The 15,348-nt window shown below is 37.6% G+C and overlaps 2 protein-coding genes and 1 pseudogene across 2 annotated transcripts; 1 reads left to right on the forward strand and 2 right to left on the reverse strand.

The window, feature by feature from the left end:
• Positions 1 to 704: 704 nt before the first annotated feature.
• Positions 705 to 1,652, reverse strand: LOC110303976 (olfactory receptor 9K2-like). The gene has a single exon (XM_021175215.1). It carries the CDS (start codon positions 1,650 to 1,652, stop codon positions 705 to 707), a length of 948 nt encoding a protein of 315 aa, XP_021030874.1.
• A 6,204-nt stretch (positions 1,653 to 7,856) lies between these two features.
• LOC110302779 lies at positions 7,857 to 9,212 on the forward strand (annotated as a pseudogene).
• Positions 9,213 to 14,170: 4,958 nt separating this feature from the next.
• Positions 14,171 to 15,118, reverse strand: LOC110304030 (olfactory receptor 9K2-like). The gene has a single exon (XM_021175283.1). It carries the CDS (start codon positions 15,116 to 15,118, stop codon positions 14,171 to 14,173), a length of 948 nt encoding a protein of 315 aa, XP_021030942.1.
• Between the last annotated feature and the right edge of the window lie 230 nt (positions 15,119 to 15,348).

The following is a 15,348-nucleotide window of genomic DNA, read 5'->3' on the forward strand; positions in this document are numbered from 1 at the left end:
TATGTATACAGATATCATTTATATAGATAATATAAGCATTCATTTTAGTGGTATTATACTTTGAATAAACTAGAGCAAAATAAAAAAAATCAAAGGGATGTAACAACTTGACACATCATCATAAGATATTTTAAAATGGATAAAAAACTCAAAATAAACTTTATAGTACAACCATTGGCATGTCAAAAAAAGAAACTAGGATTAAAATTGTTAAGACATAATTAGAAGGTATGCATATCTGCAGGCATTGAAATACTCAAATTATTATAAGAAAATATTTTCTGTAATATCAAGAAAGTAATTTTTCAAATTTGGAGCAAAATGCATAATTTTAATTTAGAAATAAAAATTTTAAATAAGGGACATAAATATGAACTAATTAGGCAACCATTAATGATGCTGTCCATCAAAATCTGTAAGGAAAACTATGACAATATAGTTTTTAAGCAATTCAATATATATTTAATTTAGTAGTACTGAATTTAACTTTATTTTTTATAATGGTAATGCCCAGCTATGACACAATGGTTACATAGAGGAAACAATGAAAATGTACTTGGACTTTTACTTTTATTTTAAAAAGATATATAAATCAAAATTAAAATTTAATATCCAAAACACGGAGATGACTTTGATTGAACTATTCCATAAATGACTGATGATGTGGCTTTTAGTTGATTTTGCAGGTTGAAGGAAACTGAAAGTCAGTGCCAGGGTATTTTTCTCAGCAATGTCTTTTTCAAAGCACTTTTTACCTCTGTATTCCTTAAGCTATAAATCAGAGGATTCAGCATTGGGATGATAAGTGTGTAGAACACAGCTACAATCTTGCTTTTCTCTGGGGAGGAGATGGACCCAGGCTGAGCATACATGAAGAACACTGTTCCATAGAATAAACTCACCACTGCTATATGAGAGCCACATGTAGAGAAGGTTTTACTCCTACCATGGGTAGAGGGGATCTTCAGGACAGTGGAAATGATGTAGACATAGGAAACCAGAATGATAGTGATGGTGGAAATGATGATGAGAGCAGAGAGAATAAACAACACAATCTCATTCACAAAAGTGTCAACACAGGAGATCTTGATCAGAGCTGGGACATCACAGAAAAAGTGGTCCAGCCTATTTTCTCCACAGAAACGCAAGCTGAAGGTGAATCCTGTTTGTATCATGGAGTTGATGCATCCACAGATATAGGAGCCAGCCACCAAACGAATACAAGCTGGCTGAGACATATGGACTGTGTATAGGAAAGGTGAGCAAATGGCTGAGAAGCGGTCATATGCCATCACGGCCANAANGAAACCTTCTGTTCCAACGAAAAGAGCAAAGAAAAAGAACTGTGTTGCACATTCATTATATGAAATTTTCTTTTCCTTGGAGAAAAAAGTAGCTAGAGNTTTGGGTGCAATGACTGTGGAATANCANAGATCTAAAAANGATAAATTTTGGAGAAAGAAATACATTGGTGTATGAAGTCTGGAGTCTATTTTAATGACAGTTAACATGCTGAGGTTTCCCAATACAATGACCAGATAGATAAGCAAGAACAGTAAGAATAAGGGAACCCGTGCTTCTGGAGATGTCCAGAATCCCAGGAGGATAAAGTCTGTCAGCTCAGTATAGTTCCTGCTCTGCTCCAGTTTCATAACTGAGACCTATCTGAAAAAAAGTAGATCACAGAGCAGTGTTGTCAACTTGTGGCTCCCATTCAGGGGAGGACTGCTAATATAAGTTTATGCACTTTTAGTTTTTACTGGGCTTAGTCAATGTTCTGCCTAAAATTAAGCCATGCATTAGCTCTAAGATAATAAGCCCCTATATAAAGTGAGGCACGCGAGTGGTAGACACCTAAGAAAAATGTGAGATGCTTTCCAAACTTTCAGTACACCAAAATCCATCTCTGTCCAAGGGCAGCTTCTAATACCTGCTGTATGTGGTTGTTGTGAGAATTACATGAAACAAAGCATAAAGAAGTAGTATGTGTAATGACCCAAACATTAAAAATTTAATAGTAGTCAAATGCTTAAACACATACACATATAATCCTTTGAAATTTAGAAATGAGGAATTGGGTGAAAATCCCCACCACAAAGTGCAGTTAATTTGGTTCTTTTAAAACAATGATTAATGAAGGAAAAAAACCCTGTAAATTTGATAGAGATCAAGAGAGGACATCTGCAATACTTTGGAGGAGGGAAACAGAAGGGGGAATTATGTAATTAAATTAAATCAAAAATAAAAGAAATAAAAAACATGTCACGTGTATGTAAAGACCTTAGGATACAGGGGGTTGCAGTATTACAAGGTGAAGATTCTGCCTGGAAGAATGTCATCCACAGGAAAACTCAGCCTGTGTCTCCTGCTCGAGGCTTACACTGGTAACTCCTGTTTTCTTACACTGCTAACTCCTGTTTTCTGCATCATTTACCTTTCATCTATGAATCCCAGGGGCTTCTTTTGGGGCAGCCAAGCTCCAGCATCTCTTTTCTCCTGCTATTTTAGACATACAAATTATTTGCTTATGTAAAAATGTCATGGTTGATATATGGAATTAATTTCCCCAAAAAGAAATATTTTTCTCTGTAAATATTCACAAAACATGAAACAAAAATGTCAGAGTCTGTATTACACAGACTCTCATGTATTTCTTTAGTAAATATTAACAGTTACTATCAAATGTCAAAAAGTACACAAATTAAAAAGTTAATGGCCAGGCGAGGTGGCGCACACCTTTAATCCCAGCAGTCAGGAGGCAGAGGCAGGCAGATTTCTGAGTTTGAGGCCAGCCTGGTCTACAAAGTGAGTTCCAGGACAACCATGGCTATACAGAGAAACCCTGTCTCAAAAAAAAAAAAAAAAAAAAAAGACTAAAATATCTGAGAAGTTAACACTAAGTAGAAGAATGAATTCTATAATTCTGGGAAACTAACTGGTATGTTTAATATCAGATCAACAAAAGCAGTTCCTTTTCTTTAAGGAACTCAATGAACCTTTGAATTTTACATTACTGTTTCAAAATCCCATGCAACTAAAAGTAAAACAGAGACAGAAGTGAAAGTAGCTTAGCTTATGTCTTTTGTTCTTCTGAAGAACAAAAGAATTTGTCCATAAAATTGTGATGCTTTGATTCATATAAATTTGGGTTCTAACCCATGGTCTTTCTGCCACTGACTGAGTCATCTCAGTAACTTGGTTAAATACCAGGTTTGTATTTAATTATCAGTAACCTGTGAACTAGAAAATTCACCCAATAGGTTGTTATAAGGATTGCCCAGAGTTACATATAAAAGTTAAGTAAAATATTTGCCCATGGAAAATAGGAAGTATTAAATAAATAAGATCTACAGAAAAATAAATGAGTAATATCTACAGGAAAAAACTACGTTTTTTTGTTGTTTTTGTTTTTTTTTTAAGTTTTGAAATCTAAATACCCAACTACTAAAATCAGGCTACCAAAAAATCCTCACTAAAGGACTTTAAAAGTTATTGGTATTTTAAAGTCATATTAGGAAAAGTATAACTGACAAAGACTATTTATCTTTCATATAGACTCTTCAAGTACCAAACCACATGAACCAACCACACCTGTTTGTTTCCTGTTGTCACATGCCCTCACCACACTAGCCTCAGAAGAAATTCCTTCACTGCGTCTTCAATTCAAACTTCAAGAAATGTCTTTTTTACAGTGTGTAAATGTGAAAATGAAGGTACCTCCTACAACTGAAGTCCTTTAATCCACCTGGATAATACTATGAAATAAAGAAAGAAAATCAGAAAGTTGTAATATATACACATATATTACTGTTTAAAATAAAATAAGCCCCAGAGGTCAATTAGGTCAGTGTTTGCTCTACTTTCTGACTCAGTAGAATCACCTGGGAAGTTGTTTTGCTTTTCTACTTAATACTTTTTCCTGGGTAGCACCTTAGTACTAATTAGTCTGAAATTGTGAAATGTCTACAGGTGAGATGAATTTAGGGTAGGATATCTTCCTTTTCTGATTCCTACTGACTCTTATAATTTCAGTCTATGAAGAAGTTCAGAGATAAAGTAGGCTGCAGTGCTTCCAAGGGAACAAATATTTCCTCACTCAAAATTAATCATTGATTATGAAAAAATCTCTGAAAGGATATTATATCATTTCACAATTACTGCTTCTAGGAGTCCCTGCCTTTATTCAACAGAAACATGTAATAAACCTAATTCATTTCTCTTATTTCTTATATCAATTAATGCTAAGAATTGGATCACATAATTGTAATATTGCTCACTGAATAAACACTTATGTAATACTGATGCTTGATATAAAAAGAATAAACCAACAATACATCCCATTAAAATATATTCCTTCACTGTTTTTAAGATTTCCTTTTGTGATGTCCACTTGATGTAAGTAGCTTTTCTGAGCTTTGAAAGACTATTTAGAGATAACATGAAAATATAAAACCTTTTTTCTATATAATATTGGATCTTAATATATTGAAGAGGCTTTTGTAGGCTCCCCCAGCCTGAAGCCGACTGATCCAGACTTTGACCTTGCTGCCACTAAGAAGGAGATTACCTAGGGTGGAGCCTTCCGACCTAGATTGCTCTATTGTTCTGTCACCTGCCACCGCTCTTTCCAAGACACTGCAAACTGCTGAGAGGTCCCTGAGATATTCTGGAGGAACATCCTATCCTACAGGCTGGCTCCAGACACCAAGAATGGACTGGAGGGGGATGGTCCTTCCCCCTTATAAGCACACTCTCTTAGTAAACTGGCGGGCCTTGAACAGAATTCTGTCTTGGTCTCCATTAATCTCTCTCGCCCTCTAAGTCTTTTTCAGCCCCAGCCTGACTCCCAGGTGTACCTGGTTCAAGTAGGCCACGGGCTGGCTTACAACAGGCTTTTGTGTTATGAAGTCCAAATAATTAAATATAAAACATTGTGTACTTAAATTACATGTAATTTTCTGATTACTATCAATTTGTAAAAATAAGGACTGACCTAAAATAATTAGCAATAAAAATAAAATGAGAAAAATATATTTACATATATGCTACCCTAACTTCCTAAAACTACGTAATTCATTGTGGAAATGCACCACATTTTCTGTATTCATTCCTCTGCTGAAGGACATCTGGGTTCTTTCCAGATCCTGGCTATTTAAAGAAGGCTGCTATGAACATAGTGGAACATGTGTTCTTATTACATTTTGGATCATCTTTTGCGTATATGCCCAGAAGTGTTATAGCTGTGTCCTCAGGTAGTAGTATGTCCAGTTTTCTGAGGAACCACCAGACTGATTTCCAGAGTGGTTGTACCAGCTTGCAATCCCACCAGTAATGGAGCAGTATTCCCCTTTCTCCACATCCTTGCCAACATCTGCTGTCATCTGAGTTTTTTATTTTATCCATTCTAACTAGTGTGAGGTGGAATCTCAGGGCTGTTTTGATTTACATTTCCCTGATGACTAAGGATGTTGAACACTTCTTTAGGTGCTTCATGGCCATTCAAGTTTGCTCAGATGAGAATTCTTTGTTTAGCTCTGTACCCCATTTTTAATAAGGTTATTTGGTTCTAGGGATTCTAACTTCTTGAGCTCTTTGTATATATTGTGTATTAGCCCTCTATTGGATGTAGGACTGTTAAAGATCTTTTCCAAATCTGTTGGTTGCCTTTTTGCCCTATTGACAGTGTCCTTTGCCTTACAGAAACTTTGTGATTTTATGAGGTCCCATTTGTCAATTCTTGATATTAGAGCATAAACTATTGGTGTTCTGCTCAGGAAAATTTCCCCTTTGCTCATGTGCTCGAAGCTCTTCACCTCTTTATTTACTATTAGTTTCAGTGTATCTGGTTTTATGTGGAGGTCTTTGATCCACTTGGACTTGAGCTCTGTACAAAGAGATAAGAATGGATCGATTTGCATTTTACATGTTAACTGCCAGTTGAACTAGTACCATTTGTTGAAAATGCTGTCCTTTTTCAACTGTATGATTTTAGCTCCTTTGTGAAAGATCAAGTGACCATAGGTGTTGGGTTCATTTTTGGGTCTTTAGTTCTATTCCATTGATCTACCTGCCTGTCTCTGTACTAATACCATGCAGTTTAGCTTGAGGTCAAGTATGATGATTTCACCAGAAGTTCTTTTATTGTTGAGAATAGTTTTCACTATCCTGGGTTTTGTTATTCCAGATGAATTTGCAAATTGCTCTTTCTAACTCTATGAAGAATTTAGTTGGAATTTTGATGGGGATTGCATTGAATCTATAGATTGCTTTCTACAAGAAGGCCATTTTTATTATATTAATCCTGCCAATCCATGAGCATGGGAGATCTTTCCATCTTCTGTGATCTTCTAAGATTTCTTTCTTCAGAGACTTAAAGTTCTCGTCATACAGATCTTTCACTGGCTTGGTTAGAATCACACCAATGTATTTTATATTACCTGTGACTATTGTGAAGAGTGTCATTTCCCTAATTTCTTTCTCAGCCTGTTTATCCTTTGAGTAGAAGAAGGCTACTGATTTGTTTGAATTAATTTTATATCTGTTCACTTTGCTGAAGTTGTTTATCAGGTTTACATAATGGAGTACTATTCAGCTATTAAAAATAATGGCTTCATGAAATTCTTAGGCAAATAGATGGAACTAGAAAATATCATCCTGAGTGAGGTAACCTAGACACAAAAGAATAGTAGACATTCACTGATAAGTGGATATTAGCCCAAAAGCTCAGAATACCCAAGATACAGTTCACATACCATATGAAGCTCAAGAAAAAGAACAAAGTGTGGATGTTTCAGTCCTCCTTAGAAGGGGGAATAAAATACTCAAAGTGGGTAGAGGGTAGGACAGACCAGGGAGGAAGAGAGAAGGAGGGGGGAAAGTGGGGTAGGATCACGTATTCAAGAGGACAGGGTTGATATACAAATGGTCAGGAATTTGAACAGAGGTGTGTAGCAATGGGGGATATGGAAATGGAGGTAGCCACCAGCAAGTCCCAGATGCTAGGAAAGCAAGAGGCTCCTAGGAACCAACAGGAATGAGATTAGCTGAAATGCCCAACAAAGGGGAGGAAGAACCTGTAGAGACCATATCCAGAGGTTAGGCAAGGCCCCTGGTTGGGGAATGGGGTCATGTGAGGAGCAGCTCTCGCATTCGCCATTACAAGATGGCGCTGACATCCTGTGTTCTAAGTAGTAAACAAATAATCTGCGCATGTGCCAGGGTAGTTTTCCACTCCATGTGCTCTGCCTTCCCCATGACGACAACTCAGCCAATGGGCTGCAGCCAATCAGGGAGCGACATGTCCGAGGCGGAGGACAATTCTCCATAAAAGGGACGGGACGGGGTTTTGCCTTTCGCTCTCTGCCTCCTGAAGAAGTAAGCAATAAAGCTTTTGCCGCAGAAGATTCTGGTTGTCCTGAGCGTGTTCTTGCCGGCAGGGACAAAAGCTCGGGATAGGGTCACCCACTCATCTTCAAACTTTTAGCCCAGAATTTCTCCTGTCTAAAGGAAATGTGGAGACAAGGTGTGGAGCAGAGACTGAAGTAAAGGCCATCCAGAGACTTCCCCACCTGGAGATCCATCCCATATACAGACACCAAACCCAGACACTATTGTGGAGGTGCTTGCTGACAGGAGCATGAAATAGCTGTCTCCTGAAAGGCTCTGCCAGAGCCTGACAAATACAGAGGCAGATGCTAGCAGCCAACTATTGGACTGAGCACAGGTTTCCCAATGTAGGAGTTAGAGAAAGGACTAAAGGAGCTGATGGGGTTTGCAGCCCCATAGGAAGAACAACAATATCAACCAACCAGACCCCCAAAGCTCCCAGGGACTAAACCATCAACCAAAGAGTACACATGGCCCCACTCGCATATGTTGCAGAGGATGACCTTGTCAAGCATCAATGGTAAGAGTGGTCCTTGGTCCTGTGAAGGTTTGATGCCCCAGCATAGGGGAATGCCAGGGCAGTGAGGTGGGAGTAGGTGGGTGGAAGGGAGAGTACCCTGATAGATATGGGAAGGGGGATGGAATAGAGGAGTACCAGAGGGGAAACTGGGAAAGGGGATAACATTTGAAATGTAAATACATAGAATATCCAATAAAGAAACTATTTAAATCAAATCAGTAATTCTGTAAGATCATTTATTCAGTTAAATAATATTAATTTATGAAATTTCATCTTCATATTGATATCCAGGAAAATTTCCTAATAGAGTGGAATCAATCACAGCTCTCTGATCCTTGCTGTTCCAGAGACAGCTGCATCTTTTCATGCAGTGCCAGCCTCATCCTATAGAAAACAATGGTTAAGGTCGGTGTGAACGGATTTGGCCGTATTTGGTGCCAGGACTGCCTTCTGCTCTGCAGTTGGCAAAGTGGAAATTGTTGCCATCAACAACTCCTTCATTGACCTCAACTACATGGTCTACATAGTCTAGTATGAGTCTACCCATGGCAAGTTCAATGGCATGGTCAAGGCTGAGAATGGGAACCTTGTCATCAACAGGAAACCCATCACTATCTTCCGGGAACAAGATCCCGCTAACATCAACTGGGGTTACATTAGTGCTGAGCATGTTGTGGAGTCTACTGGCATCTTCACCATCATGAAGAAGGCTGGGGCTCACTTGAAGGGTAGGGACAAAAGGGTCATCATCACCGCCGATCTGCTGATGTCCCCATGTTTGTGATGGGTGTGAACTATGAAAAATATGATGACTCACTAAAGATTGTAAGCCTCTACCACCAAGTGCTTAGCCCCCCTGGCAAAGGTCATCCATGACAACTTTGGCATCGTGGAAAGGCTCATGATCATGGTCCATGCCATCACTGCCACTCCGAAGACTGTGGATGGCCCCTCTGGAAAGTTGTGGTGTGATGGCTGTGGGGACACACAGATCATCATCCCTGCATCCACTGGTGCTGCTAACGGTGTGAGCAAAGTCAAATCGAAGCTGAACAAGAAGTTCATTGGCATGGCCTTCAGTGTTCCTACCCCCAATATACCTATTATGGATCTGACATGCCTCCTGGAGAAATGCACCAATTATGGTAACATCAAGAAGGTGTTGAAGCAGGCATCCGATGACCCACTAAAGGGCATCCTGGACTACACTAAAGACCAAATTGTCTCGAGCAGCTACCACTCCACCACCTTTGATGCTGGAGCTGGCATTGCTCTCAATGACAAATCTGTAAAGCTCATTTCCTAGTATGAAAATGAATATGGTGGCTACACCAACAGGGTGGTGGACCTCATGGCCTACATGGCCTCCAAAGAATAAGAAACCCTAGACCACCCACCTCAGCAAGGACACTGAGAGCAAGACAGAGGCCCTGGGTTGCTGAGGAATCCCTGTCCCAACTCAGCGCCCAATGATGAACATCTCCCTCACAATTTCGATCCCAGACTTTCATAATTATAGAAAGAGCCTAGGGAGCTCAAACAATGCTCTTAAATACTATCAATAAAGTTCACTGGACCCACAAGAAAAAGAAGCAATCACACCAGTCTACAGACAGTGAGAGTCTCTCCATGCCCAAATCACATCATGTTAGATATATGAGGAATACAACAATGACAAACATGAGCAGGCACAGCAGCACCAAGAAGCAATCTGAAGATTAAGCCCCTGGGGCTGTGCCTCACTGAAGTACATCCATTGCAGCTATGCAAAATGGTGGATCATCTTCAAGAAGCTCACCTGCTTACTGCAGTTCTTCCTGAATGGTTTCTGCCAATTTTTCTTGAAATTGGAAAAGAAGTCTTTACTATCTACTATACAGCCAGTTGATATGATAATACATGTTACAAAACTTTACATAGAATACATGTTAATATTTAATGTTAAACTCATTACATATTCTGACAACATATTTCTGAAAATATAAAAGCTAGATAGGGAAATTATTTAGTGAGTAAAGCACTTGTCACATACTGTGAGGGTCTGAATTCAGATTTCCAGAAGTTATATAGAGTTGTATGCAATAGAATGTGCTTGCAATTCCAGAAGTCCTATGGCAAGATGAATGTGGAGATAGATGAATCTATGAAAGTTGTTGGGTTACCTAGCTTGGTGTATGCAAGGGTTACAACAAGAAATTCTTTCTCAAACAGGATAGAAAGACTGATGACCAATTTTTCTTTGACCTCTGTGACAAACACCCACACCCAAGCTTCCTCATGCAAATGCACACACAAACACAAAAACAAACATATACCATTAAGAAAGCTCTTGAGTATATGAGTACAGGATATTAAACATATAAAATGCTGAGAACTTGGAAAAGTGATCCTGAAGATCTACTAGCTGTAGAGACTGAGACTATTCTTTGAAGAAAATAAAAATCCTAGAACTGTGTCTTTGAACATATCCTATACTTTAAATGTATTTTTTAATACTTATACTGACTTTATCACAAAAAATTTCAATCATAAAACTTTAATGTTGCAGATGATATGATCATATTTTTAAGTGACCCCAAAAATTTCACCAGAGAACTCCTAAAACTGATAGAAAAAAAAAAAACTTCGCAAAGTAGCTGTATATAAAATTAACTCAAACAAGTCAGTAGTCTTCCTCTACTCAAAGGATAAACAGGCTGAGAAAGAAATTAGAGAAACAACACCCTTCACAATAGTCACAAATAATATAAAATACATTGGTGTGACTCTAACCAAGCTAGTGAAAGATCGGTATGACGAGAACTTCAAGTCTCTGAAGAAAGAAATCTTAGATCTCAGAATATAGAAAGATCTCCCATGCTCATGGATTGGCAGGATCAATATAGTAAAGATGGCTATCCTGCTGAAAGCAATCTACAGATTCAATGCAATCCCCATCAAAATTCCAACACAATTCTTCATAGAGTTAGAAAGAGCAATTTCTAGATTCATTTGGAATAACCAAAAACCCAAGATAGCGGAAACTATTCTCAACAATAAAAGAAATTCTGGTAGAATCACCATCCCTGAGCTCAAGCTGTATTACAGAGCAATAGTGATTTAAAAATTGCATGGTATTGGTACAGAGACAGGCAGGAAGCTCAATAGAATAGAACTGAAGACCCAAAAATGAACCCACACACCTATGGACACTTGATCTTTGACAAAGAATCTAAAACCATCCAGTGGAAAGAAGACAGTATCTTCAACAAATGGTGCTGGCTCAACTGGGTTAGCATGCAGAAGAATGCAAATCGATCCATTCATATCTCCTTGTACAGAGCTCAAGTTCAAGTGGATCAAGGAACTCAACATAAAACCAAATACACTGAAACTAATTAAAAGAACGTGGGGAAACACCATCATAGAAGCAGGAGGAGAGAGGGTAGGGTAGGGGGTTTCCTGGGGGGGGGGACTGGAAAAGGGAATAACATTTAAAATGTAAATAAAGAAAATATCCAATAAAAAAGAAAAAAACTTTAATGTTAATGAGAAACAATGAATATATGATATTGATAAAACTTACAGAAATCTTTACCAAACTAAATATTAATAATAAACTCCAAAACCTGTAGGGTAAAAATATGTATTACTGATATAGAAATTTAAAATATTTTATTTTATTTTTAATTGAAAAATAAGATGATATGGCAATTTGAACAACATTATACTGCATTTGTTTAGGGTAGATGAACAACATGAAAAAAGTTGTAAATTTTTGTAAGGCAAGAGACTATAAATATTTTCTAGTCTTTCAATTGCACATTTTATTGTGACACATTTTATTGTAATGTTTAGGCATATATTACTCTATAATTAAGACAATTTAAAATATTATCCTGGTAGTATAATAGTATACATAAGTGAACATAAAATTCCACTGAGACTCTCCTAGATCTGATAAACACTTTCAGCAAAGTAGCTGGATACAAAATTATATCACAAAATAATGCGGCCCTCACATAAACAAATGAGAAATGGACTGAGAAAGAAATCAGGGAGGCAAAACCTATCATGACAGTCTCAAATATAAAATATAATCACATTATATTTTCTCTATATTATATACATACATATATATACTTATATGTGCATACACATGTAAATGTATATAGTGTATATGTATGTATATGTGTATATAATTTATTTATATTATATATACATAGATATACATACATACACATACATACACATGTGTGTGTGTGTGTGTGAAAGTCTAACTAAGCTAGTAAATCACTTGTATGTTAAAAACTTTAAAACACTAGAGAAAGAATTTGAAGAAAATATCACAGCTGAAAGATCTCCCATGCTCATGAAACAGTAGGAGTAATATGGGAAAAATGACCATTCGACGTATAAGCAGGGAGGCCTAGGACTAGCTTGTTTTCTTTGGTTGGTGGTTCAGATTCTGAGAACCCCAAGCATCCTGGTTAGTTGACTAAATTGGTCTTCCTGTGGCGTTCCTACTCCCTTCTGGGCTCACAATCCTTCCTCCTATTCTTCCATAAGAGTCCCCAGGCTCCATCCACTGTTTGGCTGTGGATGTCTGTACATGTCTGAGTCAGCTGCTTGGTGGAGTCTGTCAGAGGACAACATGCTTCTGTCTGCAAACATAAGGAGTATCATTAATAGTGTTTGTTAGGGATTGGTGCTTGTCCATGGTATGGGTCTCAAGTTGGGGCCTTTATTGTTTGGCCATTTTCTCAGTTGCTGCTCCATCCCCTGTGCCTGTACTTCTTGTAGACAGGATACATTTTGGGTTGAAAGTTTTCTGAGTGAGTTGGTGTCTGTCAGTCAAATGGGGTTCCTGTCTGGCTATAGGATGAGATCTCCTCAGGTTCCATATCACCAATGTTGTCACACTTAAGGTCACCCCAATTAATTCTTGGATGCTTATCTTATCTCAGGTCTCTCTCTAGTTCTGGAGATGGCCCCATGTCCTCACCAGCTAGTTCAGATGGCAGATGTACTCCCAACTCATATATAGCAAATGGCAGCTTGACCTTCATGTGAGTCCTGAACAACTGGAACAGGGGCTACCCCAAAATCTGTTGCCTGTATTTGGGATATGTTCTCTTAGCTGGGCAGCCTGGCCTGGCCTCAGTAGGAAAGGAAATGCTAATCTTCACAGAGACTTGTAGTGCCAGGGTTGGGGGGAAACCCAGGTAACCTACACCCACTCAGAGAAGAGGGGAGGGGATGGAGAAAGGATTGTGAGAGGGGACCAGTTAGCAGAATATAAAGTGAATAAGTAAAAAAATAAATTGAAATTTTATAAAGGGATGTGCCAAGAAAATAGACTATACTGAAATAATTTAAACAGCCCTTTGGTGAATGCACACATGACACACTACAGAACGAACAAATATAAACAAAGAAAATGTACATTTATATTAATGACTATACAGCTCTTTAACACATTCAATAAATGTCAAGTAACATTATTCAATATTTAAATTCACAAAAAGAAAATTAACAAGATCAATAAAACTTAGTAAAATAAAACAATTATAGGCCATGAACATTTGTATACAGATATCATATATATAATATATGCATTCATTTTAGTAATATTATAACCTTGAATACACTAGAGTGAAATAAAACAAAAATAAAGAAACATAACAACTTGACACATCATCATAAGATATTTGAAAAATAGATATGAAACTCAAAATTAACTTTACAGTAAAACCCTTGCCAAGTCCAAGGGAGAAAATAGGATTAAATTGCTAAGATATAATTAGAAGGTATGCATATCTGCAGGCATTGAAATACTCAAATTATTATAAGAAAATATTTTCTGTAATATCATGAAAGTAATATTCATATTAAAAGCAGAATTTATAATTTAATTTAGATATAAAATTTTGAAACAAGGAACATAAAAATGAACTAATTAGGCAACCATTAATGATGCTGACCATCAAAATTTATTAGGACAATTAGTGGCAAGATAGTTTTTAAGCAATTCAATGTATATGTAATTTAGGAGTAATGAGTTTAACTGTATTTTTTACAATTGTATTACCCAGCTATGACACTATGGTTATATAGAAAAAATAATGAAAATGTACTTGGACTTTTACTTTATAAATAAAATATATAAATGACTAAAAATAAAATTTAATGTACAAAACACAGAGATGCCTTTGATTGAACTATTCCATAAATGACTGATGATGTGGCTTTTAGTTGATTTTGCAGGTTGAAGGAAACTGAAAGTCAGTGCCAGGGTATTTTTCTCAGCAATGTCTTTTTCAAAGCACTTTTTACCTCTGTATTCCTTAAGCTATAAATCAGAGGATTCAGCATTGGGATGATAAGTGTGTAGAACACAGCTACAATCTTGCTTTTCTCTGGGGAGGAGATGGACCCAGGCTGAGCATACATGAAGAACACTGTTCCATAGAATAAACTCACCACTGCTATATGAGAGCCACATGTAGAGAAGGTTTTACTCCTACCATGGGTAGAGGGGATCTTCAGGACAGTGGAAATGATGTAGACATAGGAAACCAGAATGATAGTGATGGTGGAAATGATGATGAGAGCAGAGAGAATAAACAACACAATCTCATTCACAAAAGTGTCAACACAGGAGATCTTGATCAGAGCTGGGACATCACAGAAAAAGTGGTCCAGCCTATTTTCTCCACAGAAACGCAAGCTGAAGGTGAATCCTGTTTGTATCATGGAGTTGATGCATCCACAGATATAGGAGCCAGCCACCAAACGAATACAAGCTGGCTGAGACATATGGACTGTGTATAGGAAAGGTGAGCAAATGGCTGAGAAGCGGTCATATGCCATCACGGCCANAANGAAACCTTCTGTTCCAACGAAAAGAGCAAAGAAAAAGAACTGTGTTGCACATTCATTATATGAAATTTTCTTTTCCTTGGAGAAAAAAGTAGCTAGAGNTTTGGGTGCAATGACTGTGGAATANCANAGATCTAAAAANGATAAATTTTGGAGAAAGAAATACATTGGTGTATGAAGTCTGGAGTCTATTTTAATGACAGTTAACATGCTGAGGTTTCCCAATACAATGACCAGATAGATAAGCAAGAACAGTAAGAATAAGGGAACCCGTGCTTCTGGAGATGTCCAGAATCCCAGGAGGATAAAGTCTGTCAGCTCAGTATAGTTCCTGCTCTGCTCCAGTTTCATAACTGAGACCTATCTGAAAAAAAGTAGATCACAGAGCAGTGTTGTCAACTTGTGGCTCCCATTCAGGGGAGGACTGCTAATATAAGTTTATGCACTTTTAGTTTTTACTGGGCTTAGTCAATGTTCTGCCTAAAATTAAGCCATGCATTAGCTCTAAGATAATAAGCCCCTATATAAAGTGAGGCACGCGAGTGGTAGACACCTAAGAAAAATGTGAGATGCTTTCCAAA

The sequence above is a fragment of the Mus caroli genome, chromosome 10 (genome assembly GCF_900094665.2).
Source record: "Mus caroli chromosome 10, CAROLI_EIJ_v1.1, whole genome shotgun sequence".
Taxonomy (NCBI): Eukaryota; Metazoa; Chordata; class Mammalia; order Rodentia; family Muridae; genus Mus; species Mus caroli.